Consider the following 24,001-nt stretch of genomic DNA (forward strand, 5'->3'; position numbering starts at 1 on the left):
AAAAACAAAAGTGTGTGACAACCCCTATCACTCTATTAGAAATTCTAAAAATAAGTTTTTTAATATTTTATAATTTTTGTTCTTCAATGTTAAATGCGAAAACAGCGATGCTAAATAATAAAGATAAAAAGGGAAAAAAGGTATTGGCAAGAGTGATTTCAGGAGCAGACTGGTAATCTGTGATGCTCAACGAGAGCATAGAAAACCTTAAAAAATCCTCTGGTGCGACGTTAAAACCTGAATCCTTTAAGATTTTTTTCGCCTTTTTTTATTTCACGAATTATTATTGAGTGAAACTGAATAAAATATGGAAGAATTTATTTCAGTATGCAATATGGAATGGAGGAAGAAAGCTTAATATATTTTTTAAAAAAATGCTTGCAAAATTCTGTACCAATAAGAATGTAGCTAGTGCTTTTAGATCACTGCAGATGGATGTAACAACGATCATGAGCATTGCAAAAATAGAAACTTCGAATTCATTTGATTCACGAATTACTCAAGGTTAGTCCAATCGTAGATTGGCATAATCCCATCGAGCTTGTTATTGACAAGCTCTACACGTGGGTTTTTATACTAAAATTAGACGTCAGGATGTGCTGGCAATTCTACGGCTAAAACCCACACACTGCGGTATGACATCCACGGGCAACTGGAAAGCTTTTAGTATCGTTTAACACAGTGGGCTTTCCTCAGAATATTCGTCGTAGTCAGCATTACCATTGCCAAAACTGTGCTTGCCGTGTAGAGTCTAAGATCTAATAATGAATCACTCGTATACTTGAAAAACCATACCGAATTTTAAATGAGATATAAGTTGAACTACTTGGCAGTGTTAGTTCAGTCTGTCGCACCACAGAATATTCGCGACTATGTTTACGCGAGGATGAATTAAAGTAGATATTTCAAGATTGTTAATGTGGTTAATTTTACCAGTCTAAGAACGGAAGCTAAGGAATGAAATAACTTTTAAAGCCTAATGTAAGGTTCCAAAAATACATTGAATTTTAATTTTTATTGTTATAAGCATCGTTGATAAAGAGTATACTGAATTAAATTCAGTTAAGTATTTTTAACTTAATTGGGAGTGGGGCCTTTTTCTCTGCAGAAATTGCTATCGCAGAAAAGAAATGCTTAGAATCTAATAAATTAAAAAACATGCTGATATTTTTTCTGATTTAAATCAAAACTTTATGAAAGTAATGAAATTAAAGTAGGAAGCTTGCTAAGATATTTAAGAAAGTAAGGACAAAAAACTGGCTTTTTCAAAATATGAATTCGTCTTAAGTTTTTGTTATTTTGGTTTATAACTATCTTTGTTATTTTGTTCTACATAGTTCTATAACAGCTCAGGGCTTTACTTGCTACAGATCATTGTTTTATTTTGTCTTCATTTGACTGTCCGAATGGCGCGAAAATTGTGAGTAACTACAGAAATGACAAAACTTGTAGAGATCATTAGGCATTTTATTTTCGGAACAGTAGATGAGAAAAATGTGCAGTGCTTTGGCTGGGATTCGAACTTCGGACCTCCACACTGTTAGCCAGACGTAATTCCAATTACTCCACAAAGGTACGTGTTAAGGAGGTAGAAAATACACATTATTCCCTACTCAAATAAAGACTGGGAAGAAGATCCATTTCCCAAATCCTGGTGGTGATGAATTATTATTCGCCACCTTTTTGGTTTGGGCATCAATGTAGAGTCTTGTGGAAATTTTCCACGAAGTTACACTGTAAGGAAGTGGAAAATATCTTACACGCTGAGTTAAACTGAGTTACACTAGAGTTTAAACTTGATAAATATACTTGCGAATATTTCTCGAATCAAAAGCAGACAAAAAAAAAAAAAAAACTCGATGCAATTTATTATAAGATAATGCAAACACGTCAACAGGAAATGAAAGGATACCAAAGAATTTTTCGCAGGAGTAATGAAATTTTTAGAAAAAAGGTATAGAAATATAATTTTAACAGAAAAAAAAATTTTTTTAAAGACTAGTGTAAGATTTCAAAATAATATTAAACGGAGATAGTCACACTTTAACCGAAAATCGAATTCTGGTATTTTCCATAAGATTTTCCATGAGATAAAAGGGGTTCAGAAGTCAATGTGTCTTAATTATTATGTCTTAATTATATGTTAATGTGTCTTAATTATATGTTTATTAGTTATTGTGCCTTAATTATAAAAGGGGTTATAAGTCCCTGAAGTAGAGAAGTGTTTAGATCCATTATAATCCTTGGTAACAGCTAATGGCATGTTGCTCGATTAGTTATACTAATCTACAAAATTCTCAACAGCATTCATAGCTAGATATTTTGATGTCCACCACATTCATTAGTCATTCTTATATTGAAGATAATCACGCACCATCAACAACTTCATATTATCAACAACACAACAGACTATAGAAAAGCTACCATGGGTTCACAATTCGTTTTCTGATAGTCGAAGTTTTCAGAGAAGAACATCTAAGGTCTAGATCTAGGATGTTGAATATGGCCTATTTCTTACTGCTGAGCCTGTTTGAAATATTTGTAGCACCACGCACACTTTCAGCATTATATCTTCCCATGCTAAATCACCACATCTAAATTGCATAAACTTGATGTTAAAAAAATCGCCAATATTTTCATCATTCTCACCACTCAGTGGTGTGTCAGTCTATAAACTGTAGTTATACATAAAAGTGAATAACACATTTCCCCACAGATTCAGAATCCAGTTCCGTCACTCGTGAATTTGTTGTAAATGTGTATGCATGAAGTTTCAGAGTCAAGCGGGAACCAAGTTTTCATTTGTCTGACATTTGGACAATTTTTTCTGGACCTCCTACGAATGATATGTCTAGAAATAGTTGCTCTTTAATGTCTTTAATTTTGAATGATAGCCTACCAGAGATGTCAGCTTGAGGTCTAGTACAGATAATTCTAGTTACTGGTCCTGGTGAAGGGTTGTAACTAATGGAACAGCATGCACTAATTGTATTGCAACATTTCCAGGAAATTGGAATACACTTTAATACTCTGCTTACATAATAAGTTTAACGATTTTATCCGTACTTCGAGCATGCCTGCGTGGCGTAACGATAGCACATTCTGTGCGTATTCGAGAGGTCAAGGTTCGAGTCCCGGGGAGGACATTGCATATTTTTCATATCTTCTACTTCAAAATAACTTAATGACTCTAGAGCCCAAAAGGATTAGTTAAGGTTTTTGCGCTCTCGCTGAGCTCACTGTCTACCAGTCTGCTGTTGCATTTTCTCCTCTTAACTTTATTACTAAGCACTATTTTCTTCGCACTTACGCCATATACGATTCAACAGCAAAATTCTCAAACTTCATATATTCACAAACTTTCAACAAAAAGCATCATATGTTTAGAATTCCTGATGCAGCGTTAAGTATCGCCATACTTTTTTTTTTTTCCAGTATTTTCTCAGTTCATCATATCAATGTTCAGTTTTCTTAGTAAGATGACTTTCAAAACTTTCTTTGTGTGTCTTTTAATTTTTAACGTTTTGTGTGTTAACTTTATTTATCAGATATCACCTTCTTTGCACTAAAGTCACATAAACTTCAATTCAATAGCAAAATCAAAAAATAGTTAGAAACAACATATCTTTCGAATTTGCAACAAACAGTCTCGCGTGCTGGAGATAAAAGTATTTTATTTCGTACAGCGTCGCCACTGCTCCCTTTCAAATCGTTGAGTTTGTTAATAAAAAATTCATTAAAGTTTTATAAAATATGGAATATAAAATTCGAAATTAAAATTCAGACTTCCAGGTGCATATGTTCGTGTGCACATATTATTCAAAATTTAATGGCTGTAGGCACGTCGTTTTTTCACAATGCAAGGAACATACATACGTACATACATACAGATATGTGTATGTATAATACAGATGAATGTATGTACGTTTCTCGCAGATTCTTCATTATTTAATATCTTAAAAGATAATACAGGGCGATAGTATTTGGTGGCAACAATTTGAAAAGTAATTCGCCATTTATAGTGGACAACGTAAATTTCCTTTGGAGACTAACAGCCTATTCGGGCTAATACCCTTTGTGGATAAAAAATACTTAACTATTTCTCAAATATTTTTGTCAAATTATATTGAAAAAATTAAGTTTCAGATTCAAGATTTTTAATTACGCACTTCATTTATGAAATTTTATCTGTACATTCTTAATAAATATAAGTATACTTTTAAAAATAGTATTCTTAAATTTTTTAGGGCAGACTACGTATTCTCTTTAATTAAACAAACTTTTAATAAAAACATTTTTCTTATTATTAATACTCGTACGTGAAGAGTTCGGGATTCGGACGATTCGAGAACCTTTCAAGATTAGGATTTAAGCAAATTTAGTATTTGTACCATTTGTAATCCGATTAAACGGGAATCTAATGGCAATCAAACGACCAGAAAACTTATTCCCATAACCAAACATTCTTCATCTCGACTTGATATTAATTTTACCTATATTTTTCGGTTTTGCGATAGTAGCAACTTTAATTTTTTTTAATTTTGAAATTTTTTTGAGCTAATAACATAAGTTGCGAAATATGGCAATAAACCATTGAAACACAAAGAACAGAGAGAAACACTAAAGCAAGCATACATTCCATCAACCAGCCACAGATTCCTTTAAGAATTCTAAATTTCTCTGTTGAATTATATTTTATTTTTATATTCATTTTTATAGTAGAGTATTTAAAATTTTGTAAATGTACATATTTAAAATCATACACATTTTTTATCATAATTCACAGCGCCTTTCTCTAAATAAAGGGCATATTACTCATCTATCAATGTAATTTTATTTAAAAACGTTATTGTTGTCAACGCTGTGGAGAAATTTAAATAAGAACAATTCACTCTTGGCAGCATTAGAAATGGCAGACGACCGCAAAAAATTAACAGATGGCAGATGTAACAGATAAAGCTAAAAGAATGTGTGCACTGCTAATGATGTCTTGCCACAGAAAAGAAAAAGACAGGAAAAAGAAAATTGAAATGACAATTTGACAAATGAGAATATGAAGCAAAAAGGAGTCTTTCTGTTAATGCCAGATGCTTTTCACTTAGCTTTAATTTCTTAATTATCAAAAACAAAATCTACATCAAAAAGTTCTGCAGCTTTAAGAAGCAAGAAATATATCATATTCTTCTGCTACCTTCTTGTAATTTTTCTACATAATGCATTCCTTCAGGTAACAATTTAAGCAAGCTATTATTAGGAAAGATTTTTACTATTATATTTGCTTTATAATAATCTCCACCATGTAAAACAATGTGCAATCCATTCCATAACATTTCGTATCAAAAATATTCTTTACAATATTCTCAGATACACTAAAAGTCCCTAAAGTCCTTAATGCGTCTTGCGATCTGACTCTTGACATCCCAAGTTAACGATTAATGGATGATAATAATTGTTACCATTGCATCTCCAAAAAACTAAGTATCATACGTATTTTTGCTATTTTATAATAATAAAATAGTAGGTCAGAAAGCTTAGAAAGGTATTTTATTTGTTACAATAACGGTATAAAATAGCATTTGTTGAAAATTTATTAAGAAATGTAAATAAGATTAAATTTCTAAATGATTCACTTTGTTACATTGATAAGAAAAACATTTTGTAATATATTTTGGGGAACATAAATGAAAGATTTCAGATTTTTATGAATTGGAATAGTTTCTGATGTGAGCTCTGCGGTACAAATGCCACCAAGTTTAAACAATAACACCCGTTTGAGGAGTTAATAAATAAAAATTTTATTTAGAAGCGTTTAGAATAGCAGCTACAGAATTTTCTTATTATTCCCGAACATTATATTTAATGCATACGATACTGGATAAGTATTAGCAAAGTTAGTAAGAAATCTAAGAAATCCAAAGCCGAAACATATCATATATGCGATTATTATAAAGGCATTTTATCAGTTACAGTAACAGAATAAATATTTTTTAAATGTCTAATCTCTGTAAAATTAAAACATTCTTCTTGCAGGACAGGACAGGACAGGACTAAGTGTGGGAAGCACCAACACATCGCCATTGGCACAGCTGGTGTCGCTCCTTTACACTAACCGTCTTAAGAAGAACACCTCCACAGGGCGTACTTACGCCACGCATCGGTGTTAATTAAAAAGTTATCATTAGGGCATAGAGAACTTGTGGTACAGAGCATGGCCAAGAGATACAGTTGCTGATGACAATGACATTACAGTACAATATCATGCATTACAGTTGATGGTGAAATTATAAATATAAATATAAGTATATGTGCATTCTTCTTGCATGAAATAACTACATAGAGGTCAAGTTATAAGGTATTTCTTCCGCCTTCTTAGCATGCCTTCGTGGTGTAGTGGTCAGCACACTCGGCGCGTATTCGAGAAGTCCGTGGTTCGAGTCCCGGCGCACTGCTCATTTTCCATCTCTCCTGCTTCGAAATAACCTAAATATCTCTACAGTGGCGCCCGAACTAAAAAAGGTGGTGGATCATGATTCTCCACTACCAGGATTTGGCATTTGGGTCTCCTAAAAACCTTAGCCGAAGCAAGGGGGAAATTAGGCTTCCTCTCTCAAACAGCTAAGGCATAAAATGCGAAGGATATGTTTGCAAAGGAAATGATAAGAGATACACCCGCAAAAATATAAATGATGAAAAAACAAAAAATCTTTGTTATTTTAAAACTAAATAGTCTAAATTATAAACATAAACTGTGAATATTAAGTGAGACCCAAAATTCACGAGATTTTTTTCTTATTACGATAGTCACCTTACTGTGGTGCGTTGTAGCCAAACTCACAGTATCTCGAGGTGTGTTTGTATTCAGGGTCCGATTTAACGGTGTGGGGTCCTAGGCATACCTCTCTTTGGCCCACCAGCGGCCGAGTGGTAAAGTCGCTAAAAACTGGTAGTTCGGTCCGAGGTTCGAATCCCGCGAACGGACTAGCTGCATGGGCTTTTTCGTGGTTTTCCCCATGTGTAACGTGTACGAGCCAGTTCCTTTTAGAAAGTCCTCCCTAGAGGCATCCCTTCCCTTGAGGCTCTGTCGTAATCATATAAAATGATAGCAAACCCAAACTTTCTAAGACCGTCAGCACGCATTTCCTCGCTAGCATAAAGGGCAGGATTATGAGGATATAATGTAGCTTTTACGTAAGGGCTTTGCCAGGTATAAGTGGCATAAGGCATAGGCAAGACTGGATTTAGATTTGACGAGATACTAAGCTATTTGAGGGTCCTTTATGGGGGATATGAGTAAATTTTTTAATATGGGATAAGGTACAATTTTTCGGGGGGGGGGACCCTAAGCTATAGCTTTTTCAGCTTATAAGTAAATCCGGCACTGGGCATAAGCAGAACTTCGTTGCTAGGCAATCAAACCTTGCTACATCACGGAATCTATTATAAGGATTTTATCTTAACTGTTCAACTTTATACCAGCTTGATATAAGAACAGCGAAGGAAACAGAATATTCACTCGACGATTTCGTTGAGTTCAGCTACACAGTCTCGCATGCGCAACTTTACCTTCCTTCGTACGGTTCGACTTGAACCCAGTTTGACAGCTGCGATTAAAATTAATAACTTTTACGCCTTTTGACTACGACTGTAATCACGATTATACCCTCGTATGAACGCTCTCTAAAGAATGGTTTAACGGTACCTAAAAATCTAGAGTTTCGTTATAGCCTACGGGTAATATAATCTGTCTATATTAAAACCCTTGTTAAGGGAAATACATCACAATATTGTTGAGAAGTGTATTATTTAAATGGTCTCGTATTACTACAATGTTAAGTAATTAAATGCTATAACTTGCAATGAGTTTTACAAAATTAGCAGCAGTGCTATGCTTATTGGAAGCAATTTTCTTTGAAAGGCGGAATCATTTATGCGTTAAGACAAGATAAAAATGAAGAAATATTGGAAATTTAAAAGTCGCAAAGACGTTAATCGTAAGTAAAGTAAAGCAAGATAAAGATGAAAAAATATTAGAAATTTAAAAGTCTCAAAGACGTTAATCGTAAGCAAAATAAAGCAAGATAAAAATGAAGAAATATTGGAAATTTAAAAGTAGCAAAGACGTTAATCGTAAGTAAAGTAAAGCAAGATAAAGATGAAAAAATATTGGAAATTTAAAAGTCGCAAAGACGTTAATCGTAAGAAAAATAAAGTGTCTTTCTTTTTAATCATCGTGTAGAGACATTAGGTTTTATCGAAGCAGGAGAGATGAAAAATGAGCAATGCCCTCGCCGGGACTCGAACCACTGGCTTCTCGAATACGCGCCGAGTGTGCTGACCACTACACTACGAAGGCATGCTAAGAAGGGAGAGAAATACCTTATAATCGTATATATCTATTGGTGTTAATACGACTTTCATTTCTTCAATGTCTCATTACTGTCTAGTTCTTAACTTTGACAATTAGAAAATTAGTCTTGCGATCATTTTTAGTTTGCACTAAAAATAGAAATTAAACACGAAGATAAGTTTAGCTGTTTTCTCATTCGCTTCTAATAGGACTGATTTCGAAAATTTCGGAGAAGAAAAGGTAAAAGACCACCTACAGAAAATGAAAAGGAAAAGAACGATAAAATGTACATCAGGAGGGGGAAAAAAATTCGTTAGTAATTAACAAAAAATTGTTACTTGCCACACTGGGAAGAAACGCTCCTGGAAAGAAGCCTAAATTAACGATTCATATCATGAACGTCATGATGGGAGAATTTGTAACGTGCGCGTAGCATTCATTTTGATTACATGTTCATGATAGCTCAAACAAGGAAAGTGTCAACCCAGAAATGGAAGCTGTATTTAATACAAATCTCACGTGTAACATTCAACATAAGTAATATATTCCAAATGGATTTATAGGAATTAGATTTCTTCGTATTCAGTTATTGACTGTAAACAGAAAAAAAAAATGTCTATCTTTTGACATGTGATGTTTTTTTTATTCTGTGATATAGCAATAATTTTGGAGAATCCATTAGCAGTAAGCTTTGTTCAATAACATTTCTCTGAATTACTCTAAGTTAGGATGTTCACAAGCAAATAAATAAATAAATTAATTAATTACACGAGAATTCTCAGAGGCTCTTCTTTGTACTGTTTAAACTTCAAACCATACAGAAAAGATCTTTTAAACTTTAAAGGGTTAATGCCTTCATAAATGAAATTTTTAACAAATTTCCATCAAACGTTTCTTTCAACCTTTGCCATTCCTTCTTTTATTTATATCTTTCTAACTATTCTTTCATTTGCTTATCGTATTTCACTTTATATCATTCCCCCTTTTTTTTTATAATTATATATCTCTCTTTGTTTCTTCTGCTGTCGCATTTCTACTCAATATCCTTCCGTTATAATAGCCTTCATTAATGATTTCCTACAGCGTTTTGCTTACAAGCACTTTTGCCTTGTTTCATTTAAACATTCAGCTCCACTAGTTTGTAAATTTCCAGAGTTATGTCATTTAGAAATACAGAAATTCTTTTAAAAGGTTACTATACAACAAGGTTTTATTCTTCCCGACTAAAAGTGTTTAACATCACTGGCTTTGTGTGACGTCACTGGCTCATTGTCTTCTCCAAAGCTATTGTCTTTGTTTCTCCCACTTCTATAAGTGAAATGACGCCACTGAACTCTAGCGTTGTGTTGATTTGGTTTCATTTGATTATGGCAAAGCACACGAGGGCTATCTATCTAAAGACACGGATGCCTCTGGGAAGGACCTTCTAAGAGAAACTTGCTGGTATCTCCGACATATGGGAAACCAGAAAATGGCCATGCAGGTTCGCTGGCATTTGAAACCAAGCAAAACTGCAGTGTTCAGCGATTTTACCGCCGTTCAGCGTTGGAAAAGCCTAACCTTATCTGCCCACTGACCTTGTTCTCTTACATTCCTCTTTTCAATCTTTTTTTTAATACCCAAATTTATACTTTTAACATTTATTCATTCTTTCATTCCCATGTGTAACGTGTATACGAGCCAGTTTTACTTAGAAAGTTCTCCACGAAGGCATCCCTCCCCTTAGGCAGATAGCTCTCGAGACTTTGCCATAATCACACTCACTCACTCATTCTTTCATTCTATTTCGTGATGCTCATTTCATTTTACAGTATAGAGTGTTATTTACTTTTTAAGAGGAACTGAAACGATGCCTAATGCGTTATTTATAATTTTTAGGTATCCTAAATGTATGTATAATTAAAAATGGATTTGCAATTCGATGATTTTAGTTTTAAGAATATTCAGGCATTTAACTTTTCGACTAAGCAGCAGACGACTATACTTATCGAACTAAAAAAAAAGTATTAAAAATGTAAATTATCAAAAATATATAATAACAGCATTTATTATTATAATACAAAGTGGGAAAATATATTTATCTCCTTTAACAAAGTTCTTTTCAGAAAAGCTTAAAAACCTCCTTAACATTGATTATTAGTGTGGGAAACATTCTTAGCGAAATCTTTCTTAACTTTCTAGATCGTTACATCTTGCTGACATGGATATATCATACATTTACCTCTGCAAATGTTGTCCTTGTGCTCAGCTTAAAATTTTTAATATGCCTTTTGTGTCCCTCGTGCATAAACAATTTTCAGAGCGTTGCCATTTGACCAAATGAAATTTCATAATTTGTTTTTCGAATTTGATTAAACTGTTATTTAATAAAGAGCGAATTAAGAGCAATGAACTCATTTTTTAACTTTTATTCCTCATTATATTTTTAATAATATATCTAATTGATGTAAATTAAAGTACTTTAAAAATTATATTATAATTGATAAAAAATGTTTCTAACGCTATACGTATTACGTACTTCGTAGAGAATCGTTTGAGATTTTATTTCATTTTAAATGATATAATTTGGGATCATCACAGAAGTACTCAAGAGCAGTTGTGTTCTTCAGTCTGTAACTGAAATTTTCTATTAATATATGCTATTCAGATTTTGATAGTTGCTCTATTATTGTTAACATAAAAGTACTAAAATTTTTCATATCAATATTCAAGCTTTCAAGCTGTACAACGAATCCTTCGGCTTCAATCACAATCAAGTTCATAATTCCTTAGTTTTACTAGTTCATTTTGTACACATTTTAGAAATGCTCCGTTAAAATATGGAGTTAATTTTAGACTTTAAATTTTTTTACACTATATTTTATTATCTTGAGAGTAAAATATCCGGTTTCCAAAGACACTATAGCGCCGCTAGTGGCCGAGTAAATACGACAGCTGAACACTGGCATTTTGTTCCGAGTACGATTTTCAGCGAATGAGGTGGCTGAATGGTCTTTTCTAGCTTTTTGTGTAACGTAATTACGAATGCAAACTTTACCGTAATCAGTTTGATGAACCAATTAAAATATCCATCTGAAATTGTAACGTAAATTAAGGTATTCTCAAGAGAATAATTATGTTGCGTACACTGAAATAAAAATGACTTTTAGACTTACTAACATAGTATCACACATCCAAAAATCATCCTCTACAAATACAGTAGTTTTTATTGTGTATAAAGGTTTGCCAGTTAAGCTTTGGGGCTTCAGTCATTGTAAATAAGGTCAATCAGCAAAATAAGTCTTTAAAATAAGAAAGAAATGTGGAAGATGGAAATATTATAATTTTCAGTACATTAAAAGGATTACTTTAACAAGACAAGCAAAAATTCACAACTCATAGAAAAAAAATTCCTGTTATTTACCATAGGTAACATTGTAGAGACATTAGGTTAATTGGAAAAGCCAGAGAGGTGAAAAATTAACAACGCCTTCGGGAATCGAACCGCTATCCTCTGGAATACCGGCCCAGCGTGCAGAACTACTACACCACGAAGGCACGCTAAGAAGGCGGGAGAAATACCTTATAACATGAATACAAACAATTATCTTAGAAAATCCTTCATGAAGGTATTATTTCCGTAGGCAGATAGTTTTAGTGTACTTTGTTATAATCTAATAAAGTCAAATTTAGCTATTTTGCAATATTTTTGAAAATTAAACATGCACACAATATGTGCGTGGTATCATGAGTCGTTTCCATGTGAATCATGAATCTCGAAACTACAGTGTCTGGAAATTTCAAGTTTTCCAAGCGATTTGAATTAAAAATTATCCGCATGAAGAGTTTTAGTTTATCTCCCTCCTAGAAAGAAGACAAAAGAATTTTAAATAGCCAATACTTCCCGTTAAGCGAATGCACCGAATCACTTGCGAAGTTTCAAATTCCAAAGATCTTATGAGCTACCATACGATTTTAGAACATAATTCTGCTAATTCTGCTGATTCACAATTACGTATAGAATTACTACTTATATGTAGTTTAAAATCAAAATTATATACGTGCGTTCTCACACGGGAAGAAAAAATCAACCTTTGAATAAATTTTTCTTTTGACTCTTAGACATATTGTTTGCTAGATTAGTTACTAATGTATAGTCTTCTTTAGCCTAAATGGACGGTTGTCTTCGTTCTTAGCCTAAATGGACGGTTGTCTTCGTTGAGAAAGAGAGAAGGTTAGGTTAGATTATTGAAATATGGTAAAGCACACTAGAGTCACCTGTCTAAGAGAAGGGATACCTTTGTGGAAGACTTAAGAGAAACTGGCTCGTGTTAACGTTACAGCCAAGGAAAACTAATTATGCAGCCCAATCATTCGCCTTGGATCGAACTTCTAGTATTCAGTAGTCTTAACGACTTAGACACTGGTGGATCCGAAAATTTTCTAAGGAAGACTGCCCTGTTACTCCTGAAGAAAAGCATGAAGACATCCATTCAGCTACTCCTTTTATCAGAATTCAAATCCGAGTCGTAATACCAGCGTTCAACGGTCTTACCCAATCGATAACCTACGTCTACTATTCAAAATATTGCCGAAATTAAAATAATTTCTCCCTCCTCCCGCGGCTTACAGATTGGAATTGGCTTGCCCTCTGCCAAGGATACTAAGAAACACATTTAACAGAATTAACTAATTGCATATATCAAACCAAAATTGCGCAAGCAATCTAACGCATTCTATCACATTATTCTAATGAATAAAGTTAATGTATATGGAAAGTGTGTAACCATCTAATTGAATTTCAACGTGAAAAACGAATTATAAAACATCTTATCTTTTACAACAATGATCGTATGGTAGTGTTCTTCATGGCGATATAAATTTCACGGCCAATGATTTCTTTTTTACTATTATCATTCAACAAGGAAACAGTTTATTCCCGACGTGGATGAAATTACATGAGCGTGGTTGTAAACGTAACAAAGCTTGCCTTCAAATCTGACATAGCCACCATTCATACCAGTTTGAGTTCTACGCTGTTGTTTCTTCCTTTCAAACATTCGTTGACTTTATGCGAGTTTATTTTAAAATTACGCATGTTTGGGGGCCTCTTATCCTAACCGGACATCGAAGAATTTAACGTAAATCAAAGTCCTGTGTTTGTTACGTCTGGTGCCAGTTTTCCAAGAAAATAGAACTCACAAACAAGACTATTTATCAGTAAAACTTTGAGAAGACGAATAAAAAAAGAACTCTTGGAAGATCTTTTTGTGAGCAGAATTAATACATGTACAAAATAAAATAAGTGATATTCTAAGAAAGTGTAAAAATATTCAGAAGCATATTATCATTTTTCACACTAAGAGAAAGTAAAGATTTAGAGCCCTTTCCCCGTGAAAGAACTGATGTACTTTTCAAAAATTTTCCGGCCTGTAATTTTTAAAAATTTTTAATAATAACAAAAATAATAAAATAAAATAAATGAATGAAAAAAATTGACGGCAGGCTTTCTCTTTTAGTTTAAAGAGCCGCTGTTTGTTTCTTGCGGAAGTTTGAGGATATTATAGAATAAGTAAAGCAAACGAAAGATTTTACATACATATATTTTATTTTATTTTGGGTATAGCACAATTTCGTGCCTACTTTGTTCCCCTGGAACACAATTTTCATTTAAATATTAGAAAATCAAATAATAACATCATTCCTATCTAAAATTATGATCACAATTCTCGCAAATATGTGAAGTGGTCAGTGGTCATCTTAAGTAATAATTTGAAAATAATTCATTATATTTCTGTATTTTGTTTCCGGCACCATATAAATCATGTAACATTTATTTATTTATTTTATTTATTCTACATTAATATACTGTTGAATGCTGCCTTTTTAGGCACTTGCTTGTTCCACTTGCTTGTGTAACTATATGCTTTTATGTATACTTAAAGAACTTTTAGCAGAAACCTCATGTCATCAGTTTATCAACATCTATTAAAGTTTATACGCGGGACAATGTCCTTATATTTTATTTAATTCACATGTAACTCCTTATCATCAACAATTATTCTGACCTCACAGTATTTTGTAATAATTAATCAGTATCGATGGAGGTTGGACCTTAAGTCCGAATCCTCCGATGCTAATACAGTTTCTACACCTTGAGCTTAAGAACGTTTCAAATAATAAATGCAAGGAAAAATAAAATGGATGAAATGCTAATACGAAAAATTCAAGAATATGTTACCGCTTAAGTGCGAAAGTCGTTACATAAAGTCGCAAAGTGCACATTACCTAGTTAATCTGCAGATTAACTGATTTGCTTCGTTAAAGTGCGTTATCAAGAGATTTTCCGCATTTTATCTAGGTAATGTGCATGTTAACGGCTTCCGTATCGTTAAGGTTCAAACGTTTGTTTCCCTCATTTCCTTTCCTTCTCTCTCCACTTTATACATTACCTACTAGACACTCGCTAATCTGCACATTGCCTACTAGGCGTTCGTTAAAATGAAAATAAGATCATTGCTGGAATAACAGCAACGTTTCTGTACGCTTAAATTAACGTAATGTTATTTATTTATTTTTCTATATCTAAAAAATGAAGTCAATACAATCGAACAAACAACAAATTCGTTGAGATGAATCATCAATCAATTAAAAAACTATAATACAAAGATAAAAACAGTTTAAAATATTATTACGATTAAGGAAATTAACTTTCAAAAAATGAGATAAAATTATACTCGCTTATTAGTGCAATGTAAAAATTGGTGACATTTTGAATTACAGAGCAAATGCATTTTGCGATAAGCACTATATGTGGTACATTGAGATTTGCAGAACATTTTCTGAAACCCTGCCCAATCAACAATTTAAAAGTGCATGTGGTGGCTGTTTGAAGCGTACAGAAGCGTTGGTGTTGTTCCAGCAAAGATTTTATTTTCGCTTTAACGAGTGTCTAGTAGGTAATGTGCAGATTATCTAGGTAATTTGCAGATGACCTAGGTAATCTGAGAAATGAAACAATTTTCCGCTCTTTAACGGATCTTTTTAATCCCTGGTTTCCGTGCTTTAAGGGTGACAAACACACTGAATAAAAATTAAAATAATCAAGGGAATATAATTTACCAATAATTCTAGCTCTCAAAGAGAAAAACTATGTAGAACAGAGGAAGAGGAAAATTATGCGACTATTTTTAACAATTTCCTAGCGTTAAAAGTTTAGCGGGAACAATGTGCGAGGAAATACGGTATTGCTTGTTTGTTTGTTCAACTGAACACAGTAAAGTACACGAAGACTATATGAAAAAATCTGATGTGTACACCACATGACTTCCTTGTACGCAATATTAAATTATACGCAGTTTTTCTTGCATTTCATTTAAACTTATTGGATTGAATTAAATCTACTTCGCCGACAGCGCTAACAGTATTATACTTCGTTTATATTATAACACAGAATGCACAAAATTTATATCATTTAAAGAATTATCTAATCGTTGCCACATGTTCTATTCAAATACTATAATAAATCTAGAACGATGTATAAAAGAAATTAAGAAAACAAAACAAAAAAGAAACAGTTTTTCACAGACGATTGAGTACTTCTCATTCAATTAATTCAGTTCTCACTTCGCGAGAAGGCAAAAATACATAAAAACTCAAAATATCTATATTAAAAATTAAAGTAAATCTTAAACACTTATTTCCTCGAAAAAATTCCAGAAAGGATTAAGCATGATTTAATTCGCAGTAATAAATAAATAAAGGCGTTATCTTTATTATTGCGAAGCTAAGTTTCTGTAGATTGGCAACAAATCCACAAGTCTCCTGTTTCAAATGTAAACAAGCAATGGCCGCCATCAAAAACATTATTTGGCTTAGCGGCACTTAAACAATTTTAAAATTGTTGATAATTCTAAACCTATTGCATACAGATTTATTAAAGGCATAAAAACCTTAACCGGAAGATAAGAGCAACATAATTCAATCATTTTTAAAGCAAAAAATGTACAATGACAAACGTATAAGAGTAAAGAAACTGAGATCACTGAGCCGGGTAACAGAGGGGATATATATATATAAATATATTTATATACGTTTGGTGCGGTCGATTGCAACCAAAATACGAGGTGCACATGTACGTGTTATAGCAGTCCTATATACAAAATTTCAACGTTCTGAGGCTACTCGTTTTTGAGTTATGCGAGATACGTACGTACATAAGTTCGTACAGAAGCCACGAAAAGTTCTCTTCAGAATTCATTTTAAAGCAGTTTTATAATTTTTTTTGAGGAAAAGAGTCTTTTATTCTGTCCTTACGTACAGATATCACGCAAAAACAACGTTAAATTGCATTCGATAGCGGTCAAAATGGATATTTTTGTTGAAATATGCTGCCTGAAACTTTTCGCGATTACAATACTTCCTTTTTACTTCGTACAAGGAAGTAAAAACGTGAAAGACTAAGGCAAACCGATTCGTATTTATATTCAAAATGAAAAAAAAAAATTACAAAAACACCTATGCAACCAGCCCTTTTACCGAGTTTCAAATAAAAGTCGCGCTACCAGAGTTCAGAGGCTTTATCCACATGCCCCATTCTTAAGCCTACGAATTACTGTACTTGCTTGAGTTCGGTTAGACTTTACCATTTACCATAGTAATGTGTGTTGTCTGTCCACGTGTGTAGATTCCGCACGTGGACGACTTTCTAAAGGAAACTGACTAGTATTCACATTTTAAGTGCTGAAAAATCACGAAGCCTCTGAGCAGACAGAGCGTTTAGCCCCATCCAATCAGATCAAAGAGAAACCATCATCGTTCAAAAGTTTTGTCAACTCGACCACTGGAGTTTTCGTACATCAGTGAATAAAAGCGCAACAATGTATTCAAAGGATTACAGAAATATTCATTGTAGGAATAATAGTTTCCAGTCCGAGTAAACCTTCTTGAAGGTTATCGATTTTTAACTTTTAAACTTTTATTAAGGGTTTCATCCCTTTCTTTGTACGTTCTTTTTTTTTTTTTTTTTTTTTTTTTTTTTTTTTTTTTTTTTAGTCCAAAGGGATTTGAATCCCGAAGGACTATTAGTTTCGTTTTGGCATTTTGCGTCGGACTCATAAATGTCGGTTCACTTTTCAAACTGTTGCCACAAAATGTTAGAGTCCTGCATTATATTTGAAGAAATTAAATAATGAAAAATCTGCATAAATGTATGTATATTTCTCGTATTGTGATAAAACAACGGTACATAGAGTCATCGAATTTTGAATAACGTAATCCTCCAACGAATATGAGCATGTGGAAGACCAAATTTGAAATTTGAAATTTGTTTTATGATCGATTTCCTATTTTTTAAAACTTTGACGAATTTTTGATTAACAAACTCAAGGATTTCAAAGCGAGCAATGGCAACGTTGTGCAGAAAAAACATTTTTATCTCCAGCGCGTGAGTCTGTGTATCGGAAATTCTAAAGATATGCTCGTTTTAAAACTATTTTGCGATATTGCTGTTGCACTGGATCTTATGGTTTAAGTGCGAGGAACATGATATTTAATAAAGAAAGGTAACACACAAAATGTTAAAAAACGCCCCTTTGGACGTAATTTAAAATCTGAAACATTTCAGTTTTTTTTTTTTTTTTTTTTTTTTTTTTTTTTAAGTCGAAAGGGGCTGTGTCCCTGAAGGACTCTTGTTTTCGTTTTGCGATTTTGCGTTGAATCACTATAAATGTCCGTTTAATTTTTCAAACTGTTGCCACCTAATGTTAGAGTCTTGCATTATATTTGAAGAAAGTAAATAATGAAAAATCTGCATAAATGTATGTCTATTTCTCGCATTGTGATAAAATAACGGTACATGGAGCCATCGAATTTTGAATATGATCATGCGGAAGACGAAATTTGAAATTTGTTTTATTATCGATTTCATATTTTGTAAAACTTTAACGAATTTTTGAGTAACAAACTCAACGATTTAAAAGTGAGCAATGGAAACACACTACGGCAGGGGAAAAAAACCTTTTTATCTCTAGCGGGCGCGGAACTGTGTATCGGAAATTCCAAAGATAGGCTCATTTTAAAATTATTTTGCGACATTGCTACTGAACTGGTTATTTTATGGTTTAAGTGAAAAGAAAATGATATTTTATACATAAAGGTAACACACAAAATGTTAAAAAAACGCCCCTTTGAACGTAATTTAAAATCTGAAACTTTTTTTTTTCTGAAGTGAAATGTAATGTTAACAAAATTATTGTAATTAATAAATTAGCTTAGAATATGCAGATGTAAATTTTAAAATATGTTTTTTTTTCATTCTTATCATAAGTTGTAAGTGAGATTATCCTAAATAGCAAATTTCTTGTATTCAGAGTCGTACCACTTGTGATAATAAGAAGTTGCTCATTTTGTATTTTAAATTAGCTCTTACAAATTTAACCGCGAAGGACCGAAAACTTCTTATCGTAGTTATGCGTCAAAGCAAACTTCCGCAGTTCCAGCCAAACTATATCAGGAAAACTAACATAAATCTTGATCTGTCTTCACGAGAAAGAGGCTGTAACGATTCCAGCTTTCAAAAATCAAATAGCACGTGATGTTATGCAGCATTTTTTACTAAATCTTTTTTTCCTTTCATGCCTTCGTGCTGTTCAAAATAATTCATGCAAGGTTTAGTAACTGTTTTTATTTGGTATTTAAAGAATATGCTGATCACACTCAAGGTTTTAAAAAAATAGCAGCTTAAAGCTTAAGAACAAAATTCTGCTACATAATTAATTAATTTTATTATGGTACAAGCACACGAGGACTGTCTGCTTAGGAGGAGATGTCTTCGTGAAGGACTTTCTAAGAGAATCTGACTTGTATTCATCCTACACATGAGGGAAACCATGAAAACCAACCATACAGCCAGCCTGTTCGTCTGAGTTCCAACCAAGGTCCAATTCAAGCGGCCACATGTGGGACCCTCTACTAGATGACATATAAGTTTTCGTATACTCTTTGTTTGGTGGGTTGGTTGACCATGGCAAAACTCACAAGAGCTATCTGCCGAAAAGTAGGGATGACATTGTAGAGCCCATTTTTAGGAAAACCGGCTCATATTCTCTCGAATATTTTAAGTCATCATCTGTTGATTAACAGCAATTAACAGCACTATTTTGCCCAAAATACAAAGAATATTGTAGATAATACAATCATAAACTATGATTTATAGCGAAGTTGAAAGACAATATTTGAATAACGCGAAAATGTTAATCGATTCATCTCAACTGTTTTTTTTAAAAAAAGAGTACAGTAATCCGTGTTATTAACTTCAATAAAAAATTCTTGAATTAGGTTATAGTATTTACCAATGAAGTAGTAATTTTATAGCGCCAGAAAAATAAGCAAAGTTCGCTGGGTGTCGCCGTACAAGCACTGAAAATTTTTGCGACCTGCAATTTAATTAGCAGTTTCGCGAAAATTTTCGAGGTAGAGGATTTTTTAGAAGTAGGGTTAAATGTCTACCAGAAGAGAAGCAGTAACTCAAAAATTAGTACATTACTAAACAAACTTTAGAGTACACATTTTTTTAATTGAAATTTACATTTATAAGCCATTGAACTCTTGAAAATGCATTCAGCAGTGCTATTCCAAATCACTATTACCATTTAATTCAGTGATGTTTCTGTACATTATATTTTAATGACCAAATTTTGCACAAATTTCCTCCATTAAGTAATACGTAAGAGAGCTAATTAGCATCTAAATTATTTGTCTGCATTGACAGACAACAGAAGATGCCATTTATAACTTCCGGCAAAGACTTTTCCTCTTTTAGACATCCAGTAGTACACTGATTTGGTTTATTCTGATTATGACAAAGCAAGCTAAAGCTATTTGCATAAGAATAAGGGATGCCATTGGAGGACTTCCAAGCAAAACTGGTTCGCATCCCGGTTACATAGGGAAAAACCACGAAAACGTCCATACAGCCAATCCATTCGCCTGGAATCATATTAAGTCGAACTACCTCTTGGCCACTAGTGGACTTCCAGTAGAACTTAGAGTACTTCTAAATCTCGGTTTGGATTTAGGAATAGGATTACTTTGCAGTGAGTTTTTGCAGATATTAAAAAATGTACTAAAAATAATTTTTAATTCTAAAATAATCTAATAACTACAATACTAATTTTAAATAACAACAAAACATCCGAAATTCGAAAAATTTTTTCGACAATCGAGTATTAATCTTACAGTTACGAAACTTCTTTTAGAAAAAAAAAAATCTTTTATAATCCAGAAACATTCGTGCCATGATAAAGTTATTTCCGCACTCATCTGTTGTTACCAACTTGGAGGTTCAAGGGTAGTATGCAGCTCATCCTTTTCTGCAGTTTTATTAGATTATAGTACATCACATGAGAGTTATCTGTATAGGACGGGGGAATAATTTCCTGGAGGATTTTCTAAAAAAAACTGGAATCATATTAATGTTAAACGTAGAGAAAATCACTCCCATGCAACCCTCTTATTTGCCGGGACCTGAACTCAAGTTATCTGCTCACTCGCTTGTGGGCTTTTTCTACGGCCAGTGAGAAGGAAAGAAGACTTGCTGCCGATTGAGGGCTTTTTGGTGAGTGCATAATTACGCTTGTGGACCTAAGAAGATTTTTTACTATCGATTGAGGGTTGACAAGAAAGGAAGATCTTTACTACCGACTAAGGGCTTTTTGGTGAGTGCATTATTTTGCTTGTGGGCTTTTTCTATTGCCAGTGACAAGGAAATAAGATTTTTACTATCTATTGAGGGCTTTTTGGTGAATGCATAATTTCGCTTGTGGGCCTTTTCTATTGCCAGTGACGAGGAAGGAAGATTTTTAATACCGATTAAGGGCTTTTTGGTGAGTACATAATTCGCTTGTAGGCCTTTTCTACAGCCAGTGACAAGGAAAGAAGATTTTTACTATCGATTAAGGACTTTTTGGTGAATTATAATTTCGTGCTTTCTTCTGAAAGCATTTTAAGGTTGTAACTGATGTTTCTTCGCAAACTGATATTTGTTACATGAGCATCCACAGTATTTCTAGGAATTCATATTGCATTTTAAGGGTATAGATATCTTACGGGTATAGAAAATCGTATTTGGAATTTCTTATATATGTAATCTTGCGTTTGATCGCGATGTTATTTTATATATAAAACTATTTACAAAAGATATTTGTAAGGGAATATAACTAATAACTTGAAGTTATTTCTTCAAGACACATTCCTTAACATTTGCTAAGCAACACATAGTGTACCGCCTTTAGGTATCAACATATTTCTTTTTATGACGTATGACCCTCACTCGTATATATGATACATGCATACAAAAGGGCACACTGATGTATATATTAATACATTCACGTTTAACGAATATAGATATGTAAGCAGAGAGTTAACTGCTGAAAATAAAAATAACAAGTATTCGCTTTGTGATAAATATCATAAGAAAAAACATTAAACAAAATTTTCTCATCAACTAAATTTAGGTATAGGTGACAGGTGAAGGCAGGCCCGGACACCCGGACAGCTTTATATGACAAACCGGGTGTCGACCGGTACCCGCACCTATCTAGAACAACACAACCCTCGCGGCTTTCCGCGAGGGCTGCATCGAGAATTTATTAATGGAGAATATGAGGTTTTGACGTGGCCAAACAAGGGCGTATACATATATATGCTTCAGCATACAATTAATAAAAATTTGGCTGGTATAGGTACATTGGATACATATGTATATTGGCCTAAGTGGTTAATGAGATAGAAATGCAACTAATTATGTAGCTGAAGAATTTTTTTGGCGCGGAAGGGGTACCTAAAAACCCATAGCTGATGGTAGGATTTTATGAGATAAGCAAATAAAATAAGATCCAATTTCCAAGGACCACAGTTCTCTAATTGTTAATACTTCCGAAGGATCTGAGATTCTTTTGTTATCCTATCTTTTAAATGTCCAAATTATACCTGTCTAGGAAACTTTTATCAAAAGAAAAGAAAAAAAAAAAAAAGAAACATCGCCACTAACGAATCCTGAAAAATTGAAACTCCTTTCTAAGACTAGAAAGCAGTCAAATTTAAGTTGTGTACTACATAATCTATAAGAAGATAAAAAATATTAATTTAACTTTTTAAGGGACACCGAAATTTTAAATAGATGTATATATATAAAGAGTAAAACTCTGGCGACTACCTTCTTAAGGCGACCACCGTCGAAAGTGATCAATATTTCTAAGAATATATTTCTATAGTGAATATATCCTCTAAGACCAAACTGGAACTATTGGTGGTCACAGTAGAAACAATTCACTATATGATTTTACTAAAGCTGTAAGGTTTCTCTAAATATATCCACTGTTCAAACTTGGTTATAAAACATTACGTTAATTTTCTAATCAAATTTTTACAATTTTAAATTTTCCATAACATGATGTTAAATTTGAAAAAAAAAGTGATTTATGTTGTCTGAAAAGAAATCAGAAATTTTGATTTTTAACATATTTATATATAGGGTGGTCGAGACTGATCCTAGATACGAACTTCCATTTACAGAGTTTCTCAAAATGAAATGCAGAATTTTATAAACATGGTTTCAGATCTCAGACGAAAGTTTTTGTCAGTAAAAAAAGCATTTTTTTAAATTCTATTAAAATTATAATTACTACAATAAAATCATTTACGGGTAACTATTATATTCATTGGGATATTTGCAATAAAAGCTAACAAAGTTTTTAATTTTAATTAATAAAAGAATTTTTTATTAATATAATAAATTTTATTTAATAAAAGTAATTTTCCTTTCATTAAACAAATTTTCATTTTTTAACAATTGAGCTTTTCCAATGAATAATTTTAAAAATAAAATAAAATTTGGGCTATATATCATAGCATCTAAAAAAAAAAGGCACATATTTACTGAAGGAAAGCAAAGAGCTTTTAAACGGCGTTTAAAATATTAATTAAATTTTAAAAAATTATTCAACAATAATTAAAGAAATATTTAGGCTTCTAAAGGCCAAAAAACCATAACTGTTTTTGCAATAAATATAAATTTATAAAATGACATGGAAAAAATATCTGAATATATTTCATTTTAATAAATGATAGATTTATATTATTTCGTGTAAATAAATACCTTAGAGAAAATACCAGATTCAATCACTATTTATAATATTAAATAAGAGTTATCAAAACAAAGTACTCACGTAAGTTCCGTAATAGGACATTATCCTCAAGGAATCAGACCTGCATCTCTGTCAACGGAGATACATCAAGAGAGTGAGCGAAACAAACGGTGGTGTCCCTGCCTATCCCCCCACATGAGGATGTGACGACACAGCGAAGATACTACAACGTCTAATTTTCATCCAAGATCACAGAGGTTGGCAAACATCCCACGATAAGGGACCATCGACTCCGACACTCCGGAGTGTGTTGTTGCAGCGCGGGTTGTGGGCGGCCGGCTCGGGTAGTTATAAAACTCTAATTTTAGAGTAGCGCGGGGACTTTTTTCTGCCTCAGAAGTCAGATGGATGATTCCATCCCGACTTCCTTCTCTGATGCAAAGTTAAATGATTAATTCTTTAATAATTAGGCATCGCGGAGTTGGTATCAAAATGGAACAGTTGTGACATAAGATTCATTTCGCCCTAT

At 32.9% G+C, this 24,001-nt stretch overlaps 1 protein-coding gene across 1 annotated transcript in view; it reads right to left on the reverse strand.

Annotated features, from left to right (window-relative positions):
• The window catches only part of LOC118192971 (FH1/FH2 domain-containing protein 3-like), a 455,802-nt gene extending 432,091 nt beyond the window's left edge, over positions 1-23,711 (reverse strand). The window contains exon 1 of the mRNA XM_085819281.1: positions 23,554-23,711. Within this exon, the coding sequence (XP_085675407.1) occupies positions 23,554-23,574 (21 nt within the window). The 5' untranslated portion in view covers positions 23,575-23,711. The remainder of the gene's footprint in view (positions 1-23,553) is intronic.
• Between the last annotated feature and the right edge of the window lie 290 nt (positions 23,712-24,001).

The sequence above is a fragment of the Stegodyphus dumicola genome, chromosome 6 (assembly GCF_044657685.1).
Source record: "Stegodyphus dumicola isolate Sdum_Otavi_A_Nest chromosome 6, ASM4465768v1".
NCBI lineage: Eukaryota > Metazoa > Arthropoda > Arachnida > Araneae > Eresidae > Stegodyphus > Stegodyphus dumicola.